Raw genomic sequence first — 24,855 nt, 5'->3', positions numbered from 1 at the left:
GGTTTCTGTCTGGCCTGCGTGTCTTATCTTATCGGTGGCAGTTCTTTTTTTTTAAACATAGTACAGACGCAAGCGCTTATATACACGCGCACACCCTATCCCTATGTACATCTGCACCGGGATTGATGTGTTTGTTTGAAACCTTGTCTGTGATGCTTTGTGGTTTATTAATTTAAAATCAGGCCTTAGCCTTTCCTCTAAAAAAGTAGATGGAAAAACATACACACGAACACACACAAATTTACAATCAACAACGGAGTCGTAGGATTCATGTGTTCGCCACGGACGATGCTTCGGTGCCTTACGGTACCTACCTTTGTGTCTATGACATGTGGGCCTATACGTCAGTGACCCAAAGGCAGGTGCTTTAAGGCACCGAAGCTGCGTCCGTTCGCCACATACTACCTCTGTAATTTAATATAATAATACTTTTTTTTACACTATGACAATGTCAAAAAACGTTTTATATTAAGTTACGAAGGGAGTATTTCCATAACGAAATTCCTCTAGACGACACAACTGAAAACAGTCATACAACATGAAAGTCTTGGAAAGTACCCGATCTTTCAAAAGGTACCAGAGTTGAAAATGAGTTATCTGTAACCAACAACACATAACTGAAAATCCATGATTACTTTGTGCTCTGCACGTTTCCCGGCAAGTCAAAACCATTCTCAACCCTCAAGTGCATCCAATACGGAACTAAAGTTCCTCGAATCCTTCTTCATCAGCGTCCTCCTCTGTTCTTTCAAAATGCGTCCAGAAGCTTTCCATCTGTCAACACATGCAAACAAGGAAAATGGGGTCAGCTTGAAGTATACTGTCTTTTTAGCCTCTCAACGACACAATCATTCGTAAAATTGTTCTCTTTTGGTTCAATCTATCTATTCAAGTCCCATCCACTATTTGGTTTATCTAACTGGGTCTATTTGGTTGCACCATTAACAATATGGTGCTGCCGATATATGTTATAGTGGATTATCAACTCAAATAAGACTAAGAGATGCAATTAACTACTAATAAACTTTATACTTTGCTTTCAAGATTCTACGAGAATGATATATCAGAAATCTCCCAAGGGCGTTAATATGATCAATTTAGTCAATCGCCTTATTATATTTAATTTAACTGAACTCACACTGTCTTACATTAATGACCATCACACCATGTAGTAACAGATATCTTAGTTGGAAGTGTCTAGTCCTATACATTTTTAGGACTTTGTTGATGAAAATCGGATGGCCGCTGGGGGCTCAATTACCAAAACAGTTGAAGGGCTTAAGATGCAATTTGGCAGAGAAATGTTCAAGTGTAGCAATAGATGCAACTAACATTGAACAACACATATCAAATCCTTTGGCTGTCCAATCACTCAAGAGAATGGAATCAGGAGGTTAGGAACAAGATCCAGATGTGAGAAAAAGAGATGGACAGGTTCCTCATGTAAAAATGATGTCATTATAAACTATTCCAGCTCATACCAATTCCCAAAATTGTCAAAGGCAAAATTGAAGTTTAGTGTCTTCCATTGGCTTACCTGTGCATCTGAAAACCGCAGCTGTTCTGCAACAAAAAGAACTCTACCACATTGTTCCCTTTGAGGAGCTAGATCTAAGCCGAAATCCTTTGCAACATTTTCATAGAGAACAAAGCTAACCCGGAAACCCTGGGTAAAGAAAAGGTTTTCTAGCCTGTCTTGTTCGGAGACCTGCATAGCGTAGGACAATGACACTGTTATAGATAAAGAAATTTACAAGTATATTGATGTTATTTTGTACTGTGGTAAATAATTGATCAACCATGTCTGCTGCTGCCGTCCAGTCTGGAAAATGTGGCACCTCTCCTATGAAGATACCCCCCTTCATTGCTAAATTGCTTATAACGAGCAGAAGGCTTTTGAAGGTTGAAGAAGAGGGCAAAGGTAAACCCTGCAATGCCATGGAAGTTTTGTTACACAAAATGCAGTTTCTAGAGCTTTTCCTATTGAATAGAAGACCAGAAAATTTGATATTTCTATAGAATTTCGCAATGCAGATTAAATTTCTCGACAGGGAAGTCAACTTCAAAAGGTATATTTTGCTCACTTCTGGCATATTTTGATTGGGTCATGGTCGAACAGGGATTTCTTGGAAGCATGGTAATGCGCTCTGTTTTTAAGGCGTCCCGCCTTGGACGCTTAGGCGACGCTTAGGCGATAAGGCGCCCCGCCAGCACCTTACAAATATGCCCGCCTTAGGCGCTTAGGCGTCCGCCTTAGGCGCTTAGGCGTCGCCTAGGCGATAAGGCGCCCCCCCCAGCGCCTTAGATCGCCTTACCGCCTTAAAAACATAATGCGTCTGACAGTTACGGTTTACTCAGGCTCAACCCGCAGCTAGTCCAACCACCACTTCTTCAGTTGGATGCTAACCCTGAATTCAGGGGTCATACCTCACTGTAAGAGAACCCCATAGGGAGGTAAGTGGGCCCTAGAGTGCCAGCCACATCAAAACAGGGATAAGAGTCCCTAAACTCTTTACAAATAGGAAGTCTGGATCTGTTAAGAGATATTTCAGGTTTGTTATTTTCCTCACACATACTTATCTTGTTTGTGTTCCCCATCCTTGCATGTAAGCTAGCTATTAAATGACTGGCCCTATTTGATTATCAAACAAGCAAAGTGTTATCCCATGTACCCCTTTCCCCTTTCAAGTCCTGCCCTTGCAGTGCCACTGCACCATCTTTGACTACGTGTCATGTCACAAGGGCCCAGGACCATCTCCGCCTAAACATTCCCACCATGTTACAAACCCAACCCGACCCATCAGTACTGGATTATACAGGATTGGTTCAGGCGTGTCTGTTCCTACTACTAAGAAATTGCCCATGTGCATGGAACTGCGAGCGTATTGTAGGCCAAGCATTAATATGCATTGTGTATGATGGCTAAATTGGTAGACACCGGATTTGATAAAACTTTTCAGAACTTAACAGGGCAACTAACCAGATTTTGTAACACTAGAGCCAGAATCCCAGACAAAAAACCTTTATCAGGCATGAAATTTCTGAGTTAAAAAAAAAACGTCTGAAACTGGCAAAAATAATCCAGACTTTTGCCTTTTACCCATTTTCTGCAGATTCGGAGTTCAGGATATATGCCAGAAGCAATTTGGTATTGAAGTTGATCTAAGAGGATGATGTGGAGCATCCTATGATCATCTCCATGTACACTACGTCTACTCTCCAAGCCCCAAGAGGACATAAGACGAGACCTCAAGTATACGCCATTGGACACAAGTGTAAGGGCATTTTTATCCCTACGGTGTTTTGGTGATTGATGACAATGCATTTGCGGACTAATCGGGTGCTTTGAGTTCTTTCAAATATTCATCTTTCGGCACGAAACGATTATTTCCCCTCGGCGCTCTACTCAAGACGGTGTAGCTTCTTTCGTGACTTTGTTGGTGGACTAAGTTTCGTAGTAGTCACCGTTCTATCAAGAGGGGATCTGCTTCGGTATGGTTTGGGTGGAATCAACACGTACACGTCCTTCTCACACCCACCGTTTCTTTCCGCCTCACTAGAGCTTCTCTTTTCTTCCCTGTGTGTCTTTTCCTGGACCCAGCGGTAGTACCGCAGGCCACAGCGGTAGTACCGCTGAGGCTCACTAAGCGGCAGTACCGCTCCTCGGAGCGGTAGTACCGCTTGATGGCCTCAGCAGCAGTACCACTGCGGCTCCGTGCTCCTACCGCCTCGACCCTAGTGCGCTCTTTCTCGTGTCTGGGCCTTACGGCACTAGCTGCAGTACTGCGGTAGTACGTCAGTAAGCGGTAGTGCCGCTCCTCGGAGCGGTAGTACCGCTTGATGGCCTCAGCCGCAGTACCGCTGCGGCTCCATGCTCCTACCGCCTCGACTCGAGGGCGCATTTTCTCGTGTCGGGTTTTGCGGTACTAGCTGCGGTAGTAGTGGCAGTAGTGCCGCTTGTGAGCGGTAGTACCGCCCTGCCTCCGCGGTAGTACTGCTCTGGGTCCCAGCCCCAGCCCCTTCCTTCTAGCGCGGCAGTACCGCTGAGGGGGAGCGGTAGTACCGCTTATGAGCGGTAGTACCGCCCTGCCTCCGCGGTAGTACCGCTCTCTGCGGGGCTGAGTGGGGGGTAACGGTTGGATTGTTCCCCCCACTATAAAAGGGTGTCTTCTTCCATTCCTTTGACTTACCTCTTTCACCATTAAAGCTTTATTACTGCTCCAAGCTCCATTTTCACCCGATCTCACTCCCTAGCCAACCAAACTTGTTGATTTGCTCGGAAGTGGTTGAGAAGGCCCCGATCTACACTTCCACCGAGAGATATTTGATTCCACCCACTAATCCCTTGCGGATCTTGTTACTCTTGGGTGTTTGAGCATCCTAGACGGTTGAGGTCACCGCGAAGCCATAGTCCATTGTGGTGAAGTTTCGTGGTCTCGTTGGGAGCCTTCAATTGAGTTGTGGAGATTGCCCCAACCTCGTTTGTAAAGGTTCGGTCGCCGCCTCCAAGGGCACCAATAGTGGAATCACGGCATCTCGCATTGTGTGAGGGCGTGAGGAGATTACGGTGGCCCTAGTGGCTTCTTGGGGAGCATTGTGCCTCCACACCGCTCCAACGGAGACGTACTTCCTCTCAAAGGGAAGGAACTTCGGCAACACATCCTTGTCTCCACCGTCTCCTCTTTTGGTTATCTCGTGCCTTTACTTGTGTAACTTATTTGTTTCATATATCTTGCTTGCTTGTGTTCCTATTCGTGTTGCATCATATAGGTTGCTCATCTAGTTGCATATCTAGACAACCTATTTTGATGCAAAGTTTAAATTGCTAAAGAAAAGCTAAAAATTGTTAGTTGCCTATTCACCCCCCCCCCCCTCTAGTCAACCATATCGATCCTTTCAATTGGTATCAGAGCCTCGTCTCTTTATTAAGGACTTTACCGTCCAAAGAGTATGGTTGATACCGTAGACGGAGCGGAGGAACACTCCGGTGTGAATCCTATCTCGTCTACGGGCGATGGGGGAACTTCAGTCTCTCGTGAGGAGTTCAATGTAGCCTTGGAGACATTGAAAACCTCCATGACGACCGAAGTTGAAAGCATGTTTACTAAATTTCTTGAGGGGCTTAAACTCTCCACCGCACCGTTGAAAGTGGGGGATCCCGCCAACAAGGTGTCGGATGCTATCCCCGACAAGGGGGAAGCTAGTAGTGAAAAGGCTGCTTCTTCTAGTGGCAAGAATGGCACCGGCATCTTTGCCCATGTGGAACCACCACTTATTTATGGTGGACCGGTTCCTTCTACTCATTTGAATCATGCCGGTCCTCCTCCTAAGATTGTGAAAAATGAGGATTTTGATTCTTAGGTTTACCGCTTTAAACGTCATTTAAATCATGTGAACACTAACCTTTGGAGAATCATTGAAGAAGGTTTCTACCCACATGATACAAGCAACTTCACTCCTCGAGAAGCCGCGGACAATCAATTCAATGAGAATGCTCTCTTCATCATTCAAGATGCAATTCCACCCGAAGACCTATCTCATCTTCATCCCTTCTCCTTGGCCAAAGATGCATGGCATTGTGTCGTGTCTCTCTACCGGGGAAGCGCAAGCATTCAACGCTCCAATTATGAAGTGGTACAAGATGAGGCCGATGAGTTTGCAATGAAGGAAGATGAAGAACCTCGTGAGCTTTATCGGAGAGTCACCAAACTCGCGGTCTCACTACGAGATCACGGGAGCAAGGACACGGATGACAATTGGATCAAGCGCAAATTCCTCAAGGCAATGATGCCCTACCACAAGGCCATGTCCTCCGTCATCCGCCAAAGACCGGACTTCCACACTTTGACCTCAAGCGAGGTATTGGATGAGTTTGTGGCCATGAATATTTTGGACAAGACCGCCGACAATGCGGTGCTCCGTTCTCAACGGGCAAAGAAGCCTAACCTTGCTTTGAAGGCCAAGCTCACCGTGAAAGAAGAAGAAGAGAAAGAGGAGGAGAGCAACCCCGAAGATACAAAGTATGCATATCATGAACACATGGCACTTGCTTCAAGGCAATTTTGGAGCAAGAAAAACTCGAGGCCCAACTTTAGCAAAAACAACTCGAGTGGGACAAGGGGCAAGCAACGTGTAAGGACTTGCTACAATTGCGGCAACGTGAGTCATTTCGTTGCGGAATGCCCGTATGAGAAGAGGGAAGACAATGGTGGCAAACTCATCCGAAAGGACAAGGCCAAGTCGTTCCCCAACAAGAACAACTTCACCAAGAAGACTCCTCCCAAGGCCTTGGTTGTGCAAGAAGAGTACAATGAGGATGATGACGATGATGAAGATGATGAGTCGGTTGCCATGGCCTCCGTCGCCATTGCAACAACGTCACGAGTGTCTCTCTTCGACTCACCCAATGAGAGCATCAACGCCAAGTGCCTCATGGCTAAAGCCACCAACAAGGTAACCTCCAACATCAAAACTACCATCATTAATCATCCTTCCCCATCGGATAGCATTAATGAAGTTGAGGAAGCTAATATGGAGGCTAACGAGTTTGAGGCCTTTATGGGCAAACTCAAGGGAAAATCCAAGAAGCACTTTGTTGCTCTCTTGGAACAACTTGGTGAGGCCAATGACATGATCGAGGCTCATGAAGACACCATCTCGAAGATGAAAGGGCATAATCGTGACTATGCCGATGAGATTTCGGATCTTTCCAATGCTCTTGAGGAAGAGCGTGGTCTTCGTTTGGCTCTTGAGGAGTCACACAACGTTGATCATGCTAAGTTAGAGAAAGATTATGATCATGCCCTCGTTGTCTCTCGTGTGCTAAATTTCGAGAAGGCCAAACTTGGGGTTGATCTTGCTAGACTTAAGGAGGAGTTTGAAATACTTGACAAGGCCCACAAGGCCTTAAAGGGTACTCACGCTAGTCTCAAGGAGTCTCATGATCAACTCCAAGTGAAGCTAACTATGAAAAAAGCAACTTTTCTCATATGGTTTTGGTTGATAATGCAAATACTACTAACCCGTGTTGTGAGCATATGCATCTTGTTGAAGAAAATGCTAGGTTGAAGGCGCAACTTGAGAGAGGTCTTGCGACGTGCATACAAGACAAGAAGAACCTCAACGATCTCTTGATCAACCAAAAGGGAGGTGTGGCGAAGGAAGGGGTTGGGTATGTCCTCGACTCCAAGAACAAGAAGAAGAATGACAAGACCAAACGACCTCCTCCCCTCATGCAAACCTTTGTGAGGGCGGGAGAGAGTGTCCCCGAGGAGAAGAAGAAGAACAAAGTCAAGAAGGGCAATGTCCCCTCTCTCAACAAAACCGGCGATTTTAATCCTTCTTATGTGTTATGCCGAGCTAGTGATGGGCATGTTTATGCCAAATTTGTTGGTTCTCCTCATGAGCACATTGAATGGTCTATTTGGGTTCCTAAGACCCTTGTTACTAACATCAAAGGACCCATTACAAGATGGGTACCTAAAACCAAGCATTGATCTCTTGTAGGTGTTTGCTTCCGGTGGTGGATCATGGTTGCTCGATAGCAGGGCTACAAATCATATGACCGGAAGCAAGGACTTGGTGGTGAACGTGCACAAAGTTTCATCTATGCCCAACAATGTCGAGTGGGGTGACGCCTCATCCTCTAAGGTATTGGGACTTGGCAAGGTGGTAATCTCTCATGATCTCATGATCGAGAAGGTCATGCTTGTTGAGTCCCTTGCATACAATTTACTTTCCGTTCGTCAACTTGCAATCATGGGCTTTGCCACTTTCTTTGACACTAGCAAAAATGCCCGTGCGTTGCGACGGGAAAAAAATTACATGCCCATCCACCACTCACCTTGCGGCGCAACTGCCAGTTGGATCATTGGAGGAAGTGTTCTACTAACCATCGCAGAGCCTTGCTGGTTAAATCCTTATTGTCCAGGGCAGCACGGGTGATTGTCTGTGTGGCTAGTGGCATGCCATCTGGAGTGATAGCCACTCCATGACCGAACCTGCCCTCTACGGTAGACTCAGCACCACCGCTTGCCCGCGGATGTTGGTGGCATCTTCCTATCATGGCCGTGCTTGATAAAAACTTTTTATAGTAGGAATATTGAATTTCATCACGTGATAGCTGGCGGTGTGTTTATACATCATACACATCATAGTGAGTCTGAACTTCTGTTGATGGATCCCCTTTGTTCTTCTCGGAATTGTAGATGAATTGCTCGCTCTAATTTGATTCGATCCTAGACGAATTTACTAAATATTGGACGAAACCGGGCGAGCAAGGACCTCTTATTTTTCTTATTACTCTATCCCTCTGTGTCTGAGTAATACATACTCCGTTTTTATTTACTCTGCGTATTAACTTTGATCAAAGTCAAGCTTTGTAAACTTTGATAAAGTTTAGAGAAAAAATATTAACATATACAATAACAAATCAATATCATTACATTCATTATTGAATGTACTTTCACATCATATAGATTTCTTATGCTAAATGTTTATATTATTTTCTATAAACTTGGTCAAACTTTGCAAAGTTTGATTTCAGTCAAATTTAATATGCAGACTAAATAAAAACGGAGGGAGTAACTAAATAGGTCAAAAGACCTACGCATTTACTAATTTCTAGAGTTTTCTGTATTTAAGTAGCACCTTTCAACAGTAGCATTATATATTAGATGAGGTATACTACTTTTTTTCATCTCAAAGACAAAAAAGTATCATTATACTGCGATTACTGCCAAGCTCGTGGATCGATCAGAAAACCAGCCCGGTGCCCACCAACACAGCCAACGCCCTTGCCATCACTAATTTTCTACTTTATCCTCCCAACACAGCCAACGCCCCCAGCCTACCACGCCGCTCCTCGGTGCTTCTAGATGGAGGAGCACCACAGGTTGCTCCACCTTTGTCGCCTCTCAAGTCCCAACCCACCTCCGTCGCCTCACCTAATCCCCACCAAAGCTCCACCCTCGGCGAGCCAAATCAAGGATGACCAGGGCAAGTTCCTGCCTCCACCGCATCAGAGGCTTCACCGCGGGTCCGTGGCCACCTTGGCCAAGCCCGGTGCTGCACGCCGCTGTTGCCTTTCTGCTGACGGGCCGCTGTTGCCTCTCCCTGTTTCCCCTGCAAAGCTTCCCCTATGTGTCCTCACCCTCTGCCTCATCTCAGTCTCCCGGGGCACGCTCTCCCTGTCCTTCTTCCCTCGTTCTTCCACCTGAGAAGGCGCCTCACCAGCGCCCGGCCTCGCCGTCGCGCCTCCCCACGCCTGCGCACGCTCCGCCCCGCTGGTGCGCCGCTCGCCGGAGCCGAGCACCGCCGCCGCCCTACCCCGCTTCCCCCTGCTCCCCTTTCCTCTTGTCTCTCTCTAACCTCTCTCTCTCTCCCATGGACGCCTGGAGCTCCCTCGCCGGCCGATGCGCCGCCTTGCCCCGCGGCCTACAGATGCGGCCGGCCACCCCGCCGGAGCCGAGCGCCGCCGCCGCCCCAGGTGAGCAGCGCCGCTGCCCTACCCCGTTTCCCCTCGCTCCCCCTTCCTCTTGTCTCTCTCTAACCTCTCTTTCCCCGCCCCAGGTGAGCAGCGTCGCCGCCCTGCCCCGTTTCCACCCCACGGCCTACAGATCCGGCCGGCCTCCATTGCCCTTGTCGTTCCCGTGCCCGGATCTGGCCGGAGTTCACCGCCACCGTGCCCGCCCGTGTCGGCAACGTGGCGGCCTCCTCAGCCTCGAGGCGAGCTCCCAGTTGACCGCGTCCGCCGCCGCGACGCCTCGGTCCACCGCGGCCTTCAACGCCCGCCGCGACGCCTCTGTACGCCGCGCTCTACAACGCCAGTCGCGACACCTCGCCCCATTCCTGGGCTCTGGCGGCGCTCACGTCCGCCGCGACGCATCCCCTGCCTTGCTTGTGCGGTGTCGACGCCGGCGACAAACGGTTCAGTAGAGGCAGGGTGTTTTTTGCAAAAAAACAAACGTTATCTACAATTTAAGTAGGACTGCGCGTTAATTTCGGGAAAATAGGGGGACTTTTTTGCAAAAATGACAGCGACGGACGACCAGAAGCATTAGCTGCTTTATTAGTAGGAAAGATTGATACCGTGGCCCTCTTGTGGAGCAAGACTCTTAAAGTAGTTTTTGTTGGGCATGTCGAGAACGGTCTATATGTGATTAACTTTTCGAAGCGACCCACTAAGACCGCGACATGCCTAATGGCTAAAGTTGATGTGGGATGGCTTTGGCATCGCCGTTTAGCCCATGTCAATATGAGATCTTTGCAAAGTCTCCTAAAGGGGGACCATGTCCGTGGACTAACGAATGTTAGTTTTGCTAAAGATCGTGCTTGCAGTGCCTGTATCGAAGGAAAGCTACATGAGAAGGCTCACCCTCCCACGACTATCATTTATTCAAAGAGGCCTTTGAAGCTCCTTCACATGGATCTCTTTGGGCCTCCATCCTTCGATAGTCTTGGAGGTAGAAAGTATTGCTTGGTGATTGTGGATGACTACTCAAGGTACACGTAGGTGTATTTCTTCAAGAGGAAGAGCGAGACCCAACAAACCGTCATTGACTTTGACAATCAAGCACAACGTCAACACAATGCAAAGATCTTGACAATAAGAAGTGACAACGGCACCGAGTTCAAGAAGTACACCTTGGATGAATTTCTTAGTGATGAGGGAATCAAGCATCAATACTCCGCACCATACACCCTTCAACAAAACGGTGTTGCGGAAAGGAAGAACCGGATGTTGATGGATGCGGCAAGGACCATGATGGCGGAGTTCAAGTCTCCGTACAACTTTTGGGCCGAAGCCATCAACACCGCGTGTCATGCATCAAATCGGCTCTACCTTCGCAAGGGTTTGAACAAGACTCCTTATGAGATACTCATTGGTAACAAGCCCAACCTCAAGTACTTCCGGATATTCGGGTGTAAGTGTTTCATTCTCAAGAAAGGTGTTCGGTTGTCTAAATTTGAGGCTAGAGCTTATGAGGGCATATTTGTTGGTTATGCTACAAACTCTCATGCTTACCGTGTCCTCAATAAATCCACGGGACTTATTGAGGAGACGTGTAACGTGGAGTTTGATAAGAATAACGGCTCCCAAGTGGAGCAAAGTGGCATTTGTGATGTAGGTGATGAAATTTCTCCTCAAGCCATAAAAAGAATGGGTGTTGGTTTCATCCTACCCATTGAGGAACCCCTTGTGGCCGAAGGAGAAGGACATTGCTCCACTCAAGTGGAGCCATCACCAACCCAAGGCCCACACGCTTTCGAAGAACAAAGTGAAGGCCCTCAACCTCATGAACGAGACCTAGGGCAAGATCATACTCAAGACGGTGTTGACACACCAAGTGATGCCCAAGGTCAAGTTCTCTCCCCCGAGCAAGTTCAAGACCAAGAACAAGTTCATGACGACGTTCAAGATGATCAAGTAACCGCTCCTCAACTCACCAACGAGGAGGAATTAGAGCGTCGTGCCGCCAAAGTTGCTTCCAAGCTCTCCACCAAGGATCATCTCATGACGAATGTGCTTGGAAGCTTAAGAAAGGGGGTAAGCACTCGTAGACAATTAGCAAATTATTGTGAGCATCACGCATTTGTCTCTTGTGTGGAACCTCACAAGGTCTATGAGGCGCTCGAAGATCCGGATTGGCTCAATGCCATGCATGAAGAACTCAACAACTTCGAGCGCAACAAAGTGTGGAGATTGGTGCCAAGGCCAACGGGGAACCACAATGTCATTGGAACCAAGTGGATATTCAAGAACAAGCAAGATGCCCATGGGATTATCATTCGCAACAAGGCTCGTTTGGTAGCACAAGGCTACTCCCAAGTCGAGGGTATCAACTACGGTGAAACCTTTGCTTCCGTTGCTCGTCTTGAATCCATTCGCATGTTGATTGCATATGCTTCTCATCATAACTTTAAGTTACATCAAATGAATGTGAAGAGTGCTTTTCTTAATGGTCCCATTAATGAATTGGTTACGTCAAGCAACCCCCCGGGTTCGAGGATCCCTACTTTCCCGATCATGTGTATCAACTCGATAAGGCACTCTATGGCCTTAAACAAGCCCCACGTGTGTGGTATGACCACCTTACCGATTTGTTACAAGACCGTGGGTTTGAAGTTGGGATAATCGACCCCACTTTTTTTACTAAGAAGGTCAAAGGGGAGTTGTTTGTGTGCCAATTATATGTTGATGATATTATCTTTGGTTCTCCTAACAAAGCTTTCAATGAGGAATTTGCCGCTCTCATGACCTCAAAGTTCAAGATGTCCTTCATGGGGGAGTTGAGGTTCTTTCTAGGGTTCGAAGTGAAGCAAAGAAGAGAAGGAACCTTCATCAATCAATCCAAATACACTCAAGACATGCTCAAGAGATTCAAGCTAAGTGACGTCAAGCCGGCTTCCACCCCAATGCCCACCAAGTGCCAACTTGATCTAGATCCCAATGATAAAGTGGTGGATCAAAAAGTATATCGTTTCATGATTGGATCCTTGCTTTACCTTTGTGCATCTAGACCGGACATCATGTTGAGTGTGGGAATTTGTGCACGGTTTCAAGCCGCACCTAAGGAAAGTCACTATGTGGCCGTCAAACGAATCTTTCGATATTTGACTCATACCCCAAACTTTGGCTTATGGTACCCAAAAGGATCAAACTTCAAACTTGTAGGGTACTCGAATTCCGATTGGGCGGAAGACAAAGTGGATAGGAAGTCCACTTCCGGAGGATGCCAATTCCTTGGTTGCTCGTTGGTAAGTTGGTCTTCCAAAAAGCAAAGTTGTGTGTCTCTCTCGTCCACCGAAGCGGAGTATGTTGCGGCCGATAGTTGTTGTGCACAACTCTTATGGATGAGGCAAACTTTAAAGGATTACGGTGTCACTTGTGACAAAGTGCCTCTTTGTGTGACAATGAAAATGCCATCAAGATTTCTCTCAATCCGGTGCAACACTTCAAGACGAAGCATATTGAGATTCGGTATCACTTCATCCGGGATCACATTAGGCGAGGAGAGATCGAGCTCAACTATGTCAACACTCATGACAACCTTGCAGATATTTTCACGAAGCCCTTGGATGAAGCAAGATTTCGCGAGTTAAGGCATGAGCTAAATATCATTGATTCGAGCAATGTTGCTTGAACCCGTGCACACCCTACCACACTCAATTTGTTGTCTAGTTTAGGTGTAGGCATGGACATAAGGGGAGTGTTGTTCTCTCAATGAACTCTCCCTCCCCCATTATGCATAAATTGATCAAGTCTTTCACTTTAGCCATTGTTGATGGCACGTGTGCTTAAAAGACGAGTTTTGGTCATGGGCCCAAGGTTAAAATCTTCGCGGCGCCATACCTCTTGACTCAAACATAGGTGGCTTCGGCCACCGCCCTCTCTTGAAGAGGGGTTTCTTGGCCTCTTGCTGGTATGTTCTTTTGCTTTTCGTTGCGGGTTTTCTGTTTTTTTGAGCTAAGACATGTAGTCTAGTTACCGCGGTGTGCTGGGCGGTACTGCCGCTGCTAAGCGGTACTACTGCTGGTGATGGACGGTACTACCGTGGTAAGCGATACTACCGCCACACCAGTGCAGTACTACCGCTTATGAGCGGTACTACCGCTCCCCAGCGCGGTACTACCGCTGCGGGGCGGGGCCAGGGGTTTTTATCGGGGCAGGGGGAGGTTTCTTCTCCCCCATACCCATTCGCCCCCTCGTGCCTCTCCCTCTCTCCAGCACCGTTCCGCCGCGGAAGGGCTCCGGTGGATCTCCTCCTCCGGGGCGTTCCTCTCCATTTCCTTCGGTGGAGTCAATCCCCACCTTGTCCTCTTGCCATGGATGCCGGTATTGCCCCCGTTCCTTCTCTCTTTTGGTCTTGCTTTTAGATCTTGTGCTTAGGGGCAATGGTGGTTGCATCTTTAGATTTTTGGCTAAATCTAGGCTTGAGTTGGTTGGAGAAGGCAACTAGATCATCTAGATTGATGTTTGATAGGATTATTTTTGAATTTGATAGGCCGGTAGTGCCGGATCTGTCCACGGTAGTAGGAAACCACTGTTTCACCGCCTCGTGCTATGAAACTGCTGTTTATCCGCCTCACGCCGTACTACCGCTCCCTGGAGCGGTACTACCGCTTGACCGAGAGCGGTACTACCGCTCCCTTGGGGCGGTACTACCGCAGGCAGGTCACGGTACTACCGCTGCATGCCAATTTCCATCATTCTCCTGGCTTACCTTGATCTTTTTGTTGTGTTTGTTGGCTTATGCTCGTTTCTTCTGGTTGTTTTGCATCTTGTTGTGTTTGGCTCCAGGTGATGACATTTCCGAGCAGCAAGGTCGCCATATCAACCCCGGGCGTGCCACCTCCAAACGCTACCGGACCTCAGAGCCTGCCGGTGGTTCCTCGAGCACCCAACCGCCTCCAGCAAGTGCTTCTGCAAGTGTTCCTCCACCTCCTCAGCAATCGAAGCGAGCCGCCAACAAGCCAAAAAGGAAGGCTGTGACTGAGATGAACAGCAAGGAGTTTTGGGAGAAGCGTCGCCGCAACCCCTATACGGTGGACCAAGAACCCACTTTGGTCAACCGTCCATTCTGGAACCGTTTTCAGTTTGCCATCTACTTTGATGTGATCAAGGCCAAGAAGAATCTCTATGTTGATGTTCGCTTCATTGACACTGATGCTATGGAGAAGGATCCAGAGTACTTTGGAGAAGCCTTTCAGATGTGCACTCAGCTGAACATTCTCAGGATCATGCAGTTCAACAAGGATTTCGATGCGGATTTGTTGGCTCAATTCTATGCCACCGTCCATCTTGGAACAGATAGCGACAGGACGCTGACTTGGATGACCAATGGCAAGCGGTTTTCTGTCAAGTGACGGGCGTTCATGGAGTTACTTGATGTGGTGGATAACGGGCTTGAGACTCCTGTCGGTTTTCGTCCTCACCGCCATGTTACTTCCACCCACAAGCAAGCCCTTTGGCCCTACTGCACTGTGAAGGTTCACCCTGTCACTGAGAAGAAGACCTACGAGCTGTGTCCGTATCTGGACATTCTTCATCGCATATTCCGTGAGACTCTCTTCCCTCGCATTGGGAATCTGGATCAGGTTCACTCCTACCTCGTGGACATGCTCCTTTTCTGTCAGCATGAGAAGGAAGCAAGCACTGGAGAGAGCCTGGATATCTCTCATGTCATGTGGTCTGAACTTGTATCTGCCGTGTCTGAGCGCAAGTGTCCTATCTATGATCCCTTCATCATGAGGCTCATTGAGAGGGCCTGGGCACAGACTTATCCCAGAGTGCTGCTAGAAACTGGAGAGTTGATGTCCCATGAGATCAAGCGTCTGAGGAAGAAGGACAACTGGTCAGCACCTCACACATGGGGTCCTTCTGCTACTGCTGCCACGGGGGGCCCGTCTGCTGCTGCTGCTGCCATGGGAACTGAGGGTGAGGCTGCTCCTGATGCCCACGATGAGGACTTTAGCCACTCCAGTGCAGAACCATCTTGGGCCCAGAAGCTCAAGCGCAAGATGAAGAAGCTCTTCTGTATGGAGTCCCATGGTCAGTACATGACTCATATGACGGAAAAGAATGCCAGGACGCGCCACAAGGAGATCATGCGTCAGTTGGGAGCCACAGTTGTCAGTGGGTCTGAGGGACAGATCACTGAAGAGGAGGACTGGATTCATCAGAACTGTCACTGGACCGACTCCGATGCCGAGCACTTTTCAACCCACGATGAAGATGCAGAGATGTGATGTTCAGGACCTTCCTCGCCCCTCACCTGGAGTCGTAGTGTCCCTCTCTGCCTTTTTTGGTGTCTCGATGCCAAAGGGGAAGAGAGTTTAGGGATTTGTGTTTGCGAGTGTGTCTTTGTGTCGTTCGTTTGCTTTCTCGTTGTTGGTTTTGTTTGGTTTTGTGCTTGTGAGACCTAAGTTCCAGACATATGGTGTAAAACATATGCTACCTTTGTTATCTTATCCATGTGTTATGCACCTCGGTATCTTATAGCTTGCATGCTTATCCTATCATATATGTTGTTCTCATATATCTTGCTTAGGTTGTTGGTCTCTAAAATATAGGGGAAGCCGTGATCCTAGTATGTGTGTCGTGCAGTCGAAAGCACTTATCTAGTGTGCACAACGTCTAGGGAAAGCCTGCCTATTTTTTAGAGGCGTGGGTTCTCTTGCATTCTATGTCTTTACTCTTTTCTGTGCAAATCCCGTATTGTCATCAATCCACCAAAAAGGGGTAGATTGTAAGGGCATTTTTATCCCTACGGTGTTTTGGTGATTGATGACAATGCATTTGCGGACTAATCGGGTGCTTTGAGTTCTTTCAGATATTCATCCTTCGGCACGAAACGATTATTTCCCCTCGGCGCTCTACTCAAGACGGTGTAGCTTCTTTCGTGACTTTGTTGATGGACTAAGTTTCGTAGCAGTCACCTTTCTATCAAGAGGGGATCTGCTTAGGTATGGTTTGGGTGGAATCAACACGTACACGTCCTTCTCACACCCATCGTTTCTTTCCGCCTCACTGGAGCTTCTCTTTTCTTCCCTGTGTGTCTTTTCCTGGACCCAGCGGTAGTACCGCTGAGGCTCACTAAGCGGCAGTACCGCTCCTCGGAGCGGTAGTACCGCTTGATGGCCTCAGCTGCAGTACCACTGCGGCTCCGTGCTCCTACCGCCTTGACCCTAGTGCGCTCTTTCTTGTGTCTGGGCCTTACGGCACTAGCTGCAGTACTGCGGTAGTACGTCAGTAAGCAGTAGTGCCGCTCCTCGGAGCGGTAGTACCGCTTGATGGCCTCAGCCATAGTACCGTTGCGGCTCCATGCTCCTACCGCCTCGACTCGAGGGCGCATTTTCTCGTGTCGGGTTTTGCGGTACTAGCTGCGGTAGTAGTGGCGGTAGTGCCGCTTGTGAGCGGTAGTACCGCCCTGCCTCCGCGGTAGTACCGCTCTGGGTCCCAGCCCCAGCCCCTTCCTTCTAGCGCGGCAGTACCGCTGAGGGGGAGCGGTAGTACCGCTTATGAGCGGTAGTACCGCCCTGCCTCCGCGGTAGTACCGCTCTTTGCGGGGCTGAGTGGGGGGTAACGGTTGGATTGTTCCCCCCACTATAAAAGGGTGTCTTCTTCCCTTCCTTTGACTTACCTCTTCCACCATTAAAGCTCCATTACTGCTCCAAGCTCCATTTTCGCCCGATCTCACTCCCTAGCCAACCAAACTTGTTGATTTGCTCGGAAGTGGTTGAGAAGGCCCCGATCTACACTTCCACCGAGAGATATTTGATTCCCCCCACTAATCCCTTGCGGATCTTGTTACTCTTGGGTGTTTGAGCATCCTAGACGGTTGAGGTCACCGCGAAGCCATAGTCCATTGTGGTGAAGCTTCGTGGTCTCGTTGGGAGCCTCCAATTGAGTTGTGGAGATTGCCCCAACCTCGTTTGTAAAGGTTCGGTCGCCGCCTCCAAGGGCACCAATAGTGGAATCACGGCATCTCGCATTGTGTGAGGGCGTGAGGAGATTACGGTGGCCCTAGTGGCTTCTTGGGAAGCATTGTGCCTCCACACCGCTCCAACGGAGACGTAGTTCCTCTCAAAAGGAAGGAACTTCGGCAACACATCCTCGTCTCCACCGTCTCCTCTGTTGGTTATCTCGTGCCTTTACTTGTGTAGCTTATTTGTTTCATATATCTTGCTTGCTTGTGTTCCTATTCGTGTTGCATCATATAGGTTGCTCATCTAGTTGCATATCTAGACAATCTATTTTGATGCAAATTTTAAATTGCTAAAGAAAAGCTAAAAATTGTTAGTTGCCTATTCACCCCCCCCCCCCCCCTCTAGTCAACCATATCGATCCTTTCAACAAGGTTAACTCGCTCCTCTCCGAATCGTCACTTTCCACAAGTGAGACATGGCTACTACCTCAAACATATGTGCTATGCATGACAAAGAACTAAGAGGAAGGCCATGAAACAGCTAGGAGCATTGGACAAGACGGCGATGACACCAAGTGCGAGGAACAAGAGGAAGAGCTGCCAGGAAGCTACAGCTCTCGGACGTCCGACGATCTCCGGACGTCCAACGCCTGGAGACTCCACCAGCCAGATCGACTCAAGTCGAGGCAATCTACAACGCCCGGACAACCGCCAGACACCGGACGTCCGACACTCATCAGCGCCCGGACGACCGACGCTGACCGGAAATCCGGCGCCACCTCAACCGAGCCGAAACGTCGGAAGTCCGGCCTCCTCCGGACGACCGGACGCCAAGGTTTTTGAGTCGATGAGTCGGCGAGTCGCTCAGGGGGGGCGACTCTAGACTAGTCGTGACTAGTCGTGACTCATGGTCGACGAGTCGACATGCGATGAGTCGACGTGAGTTAAGTAGTAGGGAGCAGACCAGCGGCAACTAAGGGAGGAGCCGCAGCAGCAAGAGATGGGAGGGGCAGACCTGCAGTAGCAGCAACCAAGGGATGAGCAGCAGCAACCAGGGGAGAAGGGGACGAGCAGCCAGCCAGCGGCAGCGGCTGCTGCAGAAGAGAGCTGGGTCGGGGGAGGGGAGTGGAACTGTTCGATCTAGGTTTCCAGACGCTCCAATCTTCCTTCAATATTGGCCCAGAAGCAATATTAGCCCAATAAGGCCCAATGAAACCCTAGCCTGCCTAGCTCAATCTGAACCATCTATATTCTCTAATCTTCACCGTCCATCCACTCTCTTCTTTCTCTCTCTCTCTCTCACTTGCTCCCCTTCCAGCCTCCAGGAACGAATCGACAGCCGCAATGGCCTTGCTGCAGCTCCTCTTCCATGGCTTCTCTGCCTTCGCCCCTTCCTCTCCGCCTCCCCCATCCTTCTCTGCTCCGTTTTCTACGTCCAACTCCTCTTCCATCACAGGTTGATCGAGTCGTTCGACTCAAAAACCGCGACTAGTCGAGACTAGTCGGGACTAGTCGATCAAGTCGCTCGACTCATCCAATGATTCGAGTCGACAGGTTGAGTCAACCTTCATGTAACGACTAGTCGACGACTAGTCGCGACTAGTCGTTCGACTCGAAATCCATGCCGGACGCCCGCGAGAGACCAGACGACCGACACCCGTCGGACGTCCGACGCCTGTCTGCGCACAGTGTATCGGGCCGAGGCCCATGTATCCCTCACTTACCCCTTCGTGGCCCTAGACTATATATACTCCTCCACCTCCTCCTAGTTAGGGTTAGCAAAGGATTAGCTCATTTGAGAGATAGAGCTTTGCTCACCCACTTGGTTACTTCTCCATTGGAGTTCACGACCTCTTCGGAGAAGATCCCCCAAGCGGATTCAAGATCCCTCACGGGAAGACCCCCTCAAGGCCTCCTCACGGAGATGAACTAGTTACCTCTTGTATCATCCTTTGTTGATCGTGGATCATGTATCTCTTTGTGTTCATGGATCTAGCACATGTGTGATCGTTTCTCGTTGATTTGAGTGATTCCTCTCGTTTCCCCTCGTGATTTCCCTCGTGTTTCCCCTCGTGTTCATCGTGTTCTTCGTGTTCTTCGTAGGATCCCCTCCATTTCATGAAAGATCGGCCCTAGGGTTTCCACCCTACATCAGAGGAGGTATTCGAGAGGTGCACAAAATGGGGTAATCTCGTGTATCCAATGGTCAGTTTTTGCTGGTTCTGCTTTGTTGGTTATTCCCAAGACTTTTAATCTTCAAGTTCAACCTCACAGTATTACTAATACTCCACATATACAGTTGAGGTTAAACAACAGAGAAACTAACCCAATTGCAGAATCTACTGTGGTACCCTGCACCCACCAGGAAATCTGGGGACGAGCCCTTTCCCACTGGGCACTGTTTCCTATACTCTGGCACACACATGGGATGGGATGGTAACGGAAGCATGTAGTAAGTGGTAACTTTGCAATTTTTTCTTGTGAGAAAATATGCTGGTTATTGTGAATGCAAAAGAAGAGCAAGTTTGTCGCACGCTGGATTTTGCGGTTTGCAATTGGTGCATAATCCAAGATCAAGACACAGCAATTGGTTTGGACCTTTTAAGCTGATGTTATCTACTGAACAATTAAGTCCACACTAATTCTAACACTCTAATTGTGCCAGTGCCACATCCATAAAAAATGCACCGCTGAAAAGCTCATACAGAAGCATCCTTGAACTGATAAAATTAACTATCAAGGGCGATGGATTTTTTTATGTTGAATTGCTAGCAGAGATTTGTTTGCACGAAATGGTAAGGTTATTACCTGCAGTACCCACAAGCTTGGCCTATTTCCATTGAAGCCATTTTTGCACAGGCCCTCTTGTAAATCAGGAGACTCTAAAGGAGTATGAAAGAGAACACAGCTCCGCGGTGTTTTTGCTCCTGCTCCTGTCATACCCCAATAAGTAGATAAAATTATATGTGCTTGTGAAAATCCTTTGTCAAGTTCTCAGCATATAAATTTTGAATATGCAAATGATAGATAGCATGTATTATTTTTGTCTTCCACAGTTATGAATATAGCGGTAGAGAAGAAGAAACAGATCTTCAATATGCTGTAATAAAAATACAGCTTTGGTGAGTCTATATTTCTATTTAACTTCGCATAGGACATATCTTATTGCTTTAGATTTGCGAACAATTAGCACTCGGGAGACAAATGAAATATTAAACGCTCATCCAAGATAATAATACATCACAAACAAGCACCAGTTCCTCAAAATGGGACAGAATAAGAATCTGTGTAGCATAATACTAATCACACCTCGGAGTTGCTGGGCTGCTGTACTGAAGATTCTTCCAGGTGATACATCGTACACGATAGACATCCTTGGCCAGCTAAGCCTATATGGGCGAGTGTCCATTCCATCTGTCAACAAAACAATCTGTACGGAATAAGCCCTGGTAACAGGCGGAGCAGAAAATATTTGGCATAAAACTGGTTAATTTCAGTACCTGTCTAAAATTGTCTGACCTACTTATCAAGTGTTGCAATTTGTCATCAAGATATTTAGTAGTTAGCCTATAATGCTCTGCAGATGGCATTAAATGAGAGACGAGAGATTCCGAAGCTTGATGTGCCACATCAAGTGAAAGTAGCACAGCAGCATATGGATCAATAAAAAGGGGATCTGCAACCACAAAAATTATTATAAAACATTGGAATCAGCAAACAGTCATATTATTAGTCACATTTATACCTCCAAAAAGAAATGTGGAGTAATACTCTACAGTCTACAAAGATCATTATCCAAGCTTTGCAAAACATGATTCAACCCTTGTATTTGCCCTACAACTCACCTCCTAGGAGGATTGTTACAAACCCCCTCTTTTCAATACAATGAAACGCAAATCGTCTGCGTTTTCTCGAAAAAAAACTGTATCAAGCTTTACATTGTATGCGACTGAGACATAGTTGCTGTATTAGCTACTTCGGAAATCAAATGAGCATGCTAGATGCAACTAGAACGGGAAAACTTAAAGTAATCATGTGAAGGCACAAAATGAAACATCACACCATGTCATCACAAACAGAAACAAGATATTATACACATTTACGACTTCTTTTTTACCCATAAAGCACACACTATGGGTTGTTATTTGTTAAAGGCTTGTCTAGTGCAGCAAACATCAATTTATGGTGCTGAAATAACAAACAAAATGAGATTGTGCTTTGACAAATAAACTCAACACAGGCAGGTATCAATATATTGCCCTAAAATGAACTTATCCCGTGACCAAGAGAAGGTGAGACATTGACGGCTAAATGGTCTGTGTTTTTTAGCTGAGGACATTATAGCTTGACAATGACACAGAAAAGAATATTAACCTTTGTGGGTAATGGTTATTCAGCATGAAAGGTGATGCCAAACATTTCTGAGGATCACAATTTGTGCTGCCAAAAAATACCTAGCTGTTCTTAGTTCTAATTTAGCATATCGAAAGTGAGATGGTACATTGTATGTAGAGATCCACACAAAGTTACATTAGGTGCTGAAACACATTTCTTGGAGGACGCCAATTGTGTTGTCAATTGAGAAAGAAGGGGGTACTACGAACAGTTTTCAGAGTTCACGGGGTAAACTGAACCAAAACAAAGTTTGAGGTTGTAACGTGAACTCTAGGACAAGTTCAGGGGGTAAAGTGGACTTCTTGGCAAAAGAAACGCCAGCAGATTCACCATACACCCCTTCCCTCCCTAATAACCGCCAATATGGAGGCTAGGGGTGGTAAAGAATAAGAAAACTCGCTATTCACTCAGTTTATTTTCCATAATAAAGTAATCTAGGAGAGATGGCCGAGCGGTTCAAGGAGTAGCACTGGAACTGCTATGTAGCCTTTTGTTTACCGAGGGTTTCAATTCCTCTCTTTCCGTTTTTCTTAATTCATCAACATTAAGTATCAATGTATCAAATCAGATAACGATTTATTCCAGCAATAATATCTTATTTTTATTTAATAGAAATTAGAAATTCTCTATAGCAAATTACTGTGGTAAATCTCTATACCCGCCTGAATCTTCAAAAATTAAGGAGTGCACTCCAAGAACTGGGTTGCAGCCTCCATATTTGGAGGTTGGGGGTGCTGTTTTAGAACCGACACGGCGGGAGTGAACTTTCAGGTAAATTCTTCCTCTGCCTGCCAATCACGCTGCCGCCCGTAGCACCGGGAAACACGCCCAGCAATAGCCACCACCGCGTGTCCAGCCCGCCCGCAGCCGTTGCCGCCTATTTTTCCCGCCGCCCACACCAATTTCCTGCATCGCGCCTCCAGCAGCAATAAAACACCTGCTGCCGAGGCCTCTACAGCCAGCCCTCCCCTCCCCCCATCAGCTCCGACCTCGGCTTTTCAGCGCCGCAGCCTCATGGCTAGGGAAGCCTGGGCCGCCCGCCACCTCGACTGTGCCGCTTGCCCCACCCTAGTCTTTGACGAGCAAGCATGCTTCGACAAAAATTTCCCCCATACATGATACATATGAACTTAACTAGTTTGCAATGTTGTTTAATTTTTTGATGCTGATCTGGCCAAAGTTTTGTTAAAAATCTTTGCCAAACCAAAGTAGAAATTTGGAGTACATGCCAAAAAGGAAAATGGAAAAATTAGGACTGCGGTTTGGAGAACCTGACTTAGTCCTTGACTTGCCTAAAAGGACAACAAGTTGCAATTCTAAGCAAATCCAATCAGATCATAGGAGCAAAACGCATCCACTCAATTCGTCCAACACGTTGTGCGCAACGCAGTAGTGCCAACATCAGCACAATCGTTGACCCAGACAAGCCGGAACATCCGATGCATATGGCTAACCTGGGCGGCGTGATTCTTCGTCCCTGAGGCGAGTGGCGCGGAGAGCGGCGAGGAGGAGCGGGGCGCGCTGCTCTGGTTCCGGGAGCGGGCCTCCGCGGCCGGGGACGTCGGCGCCGGTGGCGAAGAGCCCCGGTTGCAAGAGCCTACTCTTCGTTTGGCAGTTCCAGGAAGGGAAGGCGGTGGGCGGTGGCCGAGGAAGACGCGGATGTGGCCGGAGCAGCGGCGCGGCGAGCGGCGGCAGCACGGGCATGGTGGTGCGGACGTCACATGCTGGCCTTCCGTCAATCGGGTGACCTGCTATATCCACCCCCACAGTTGCTCCGTGTGCTGTCCGGGCCAACTTCAAAGCTGACCCTTAGAGTATCTCCAACAGCCGCGCCAAACTAATGCCGCACCGTAAAATTGCTCGTTTTAGCACGCGCGCAACTGGTATAGTTGCTCCAGCGGGCGCGTAAAAACAGCGCGCGCAGCATATGCGGTTCAGCGCGCGGCCCGAAACTCAATCGCGCGTCGCTTATTTGCTGCGTCCGCTCCCGCGCGCTGGACTCTCGTGCGCTCGCTCGCAACTCCCACCCCCATCCAACCGCGCCGCCGCCGCCGACCGCGCCACCCGGCGACCGTTCCGGCGCTTCCCCGGCTTATCCCCGCCCCGCGGCGGCTTCTCCGGCCCCCCTCTAGTCCCGCCGCCCCTCGCGCGCGTCCTTCCTCCGACGAACAGCGCCCGCGCGCTCGCTGGTGCTCGACGCCCGCAAGGTGTTCGACAAAACGCCTAGAAGGTATGTATTGCTCAAAAGCCATGAATTCCGTGCATGTTGATTGTAGTTTTTATATCATAGTATTGAACATTGTAGATGAGTTCGTCGTATGATTCTTCCGAAGAAGAATTTGATATGGAAGAGGAGGAGGATCTTGCAATGATCATAGCTATGCATATCAATAAAAAACCGAAGCACGGTGGTTCGGTTATGGGTCGGCAGAAAATTTGGAGGGATAGGATCGATGCCCACAACAGATTAATCAGGCATTATTTTGCGGAGAATCCCACATACCCCGAGTCGTATTTTCGTCGCCGGTTTAGGATGAGCACCAAGTTGTTCAGGCGCATTGGAGAGAAACTAGCGAGGCATGACCGCTTTTTTCAGCAAAGGAGGAATGTCGTCGAAGAGCTAGGGCATAGCATCTTTCAGAAGGTGACAGCTGCTTTGCGTATGCTGGCATACGGTATGCCGGCTGATCTTGTTGATGATCACTTGGCTATGGGTGAGAGCCAAGCCATCATGTGTGTCAAGCGCTTCGCAGTCGGAATTGTGCAAGTGTTTGGCGAGGAGTATTTGAGATCTCCCAATGCTGAAGACGTCGCAAGGGTATTGGCGATGAACAAAGCTCGCGGCTTTCCTGGCATGCTTGGCTCAATAGATTGCATGCATTGGAGTTGGAAGAATTGTCCAAAGGCATGGCATGGGCAATTCCATGGTCAAAAAAAGGGTTTCACTATAATCCTTGAAGCGGTGGCCGATCAAGAGACTTGGATTTGGCATGCATTCTTTGGAATGCTTGGATCTTTGAATGACATCAAT

General features: G+C 48.1%; 1 protein-coding gene across 1 annotated transcript; it reads right to left on the bottom strand.

Annotated features, from left to right (window-relative positions):
* Nucleotides 1–449: 449 nt before the first annotated feature.
* LOC123102942 (O-methyltransferase 1, chloroplastic) lies at nucleotides 450–23,611 on the bottom strand. The gene is made up of 7 exons (XM_044524426.1): nucleotides 23,279–23,611; nucleotides 20,930–21,105; nucleotides 20,739–20,859; nucleotides 20,238–20,362; nucleotides 1,800–1,928; nucleotides 1,538–1,708; nucleotides 450–774 (listed from the first exon to the last, which is right to left on the bottom strand). Exons 1-7 carry the CDS (start codon nucleotides 23,526–23,528, stop codon nucleotides 703–705), a joined length of 1,044 nt encoding a protein of 347 aa, XP_044380361.1. The 5' UTR covers nucleotides 23,529–23,611; the 3' UTR covers nucleotides 450–702.
* Between the last annotated feature and the right edge of the window lie 1,244 nt (nucleotides 23,612–24,855).

This window comes from Triticum aestivum, chromosome 5A (assembly GCF_018294505.1).
Source record: "Triticum aestivum cultivar Chinese Spring chromosome 5A, IWGSC CS RefSeq v2.1, whole genome shotgun sequence".
Lineage (NCBI taxonomy): Eukaryota > Viridiplantae > Streptophyta > Magnoliopsida > Poales > Poaceae > Triticum > Triticum aestivum.
Note: the sequence above shows the minus strand (reverse complement) of the source record. Positions and strands in the feature narration are given on the sequence as shown.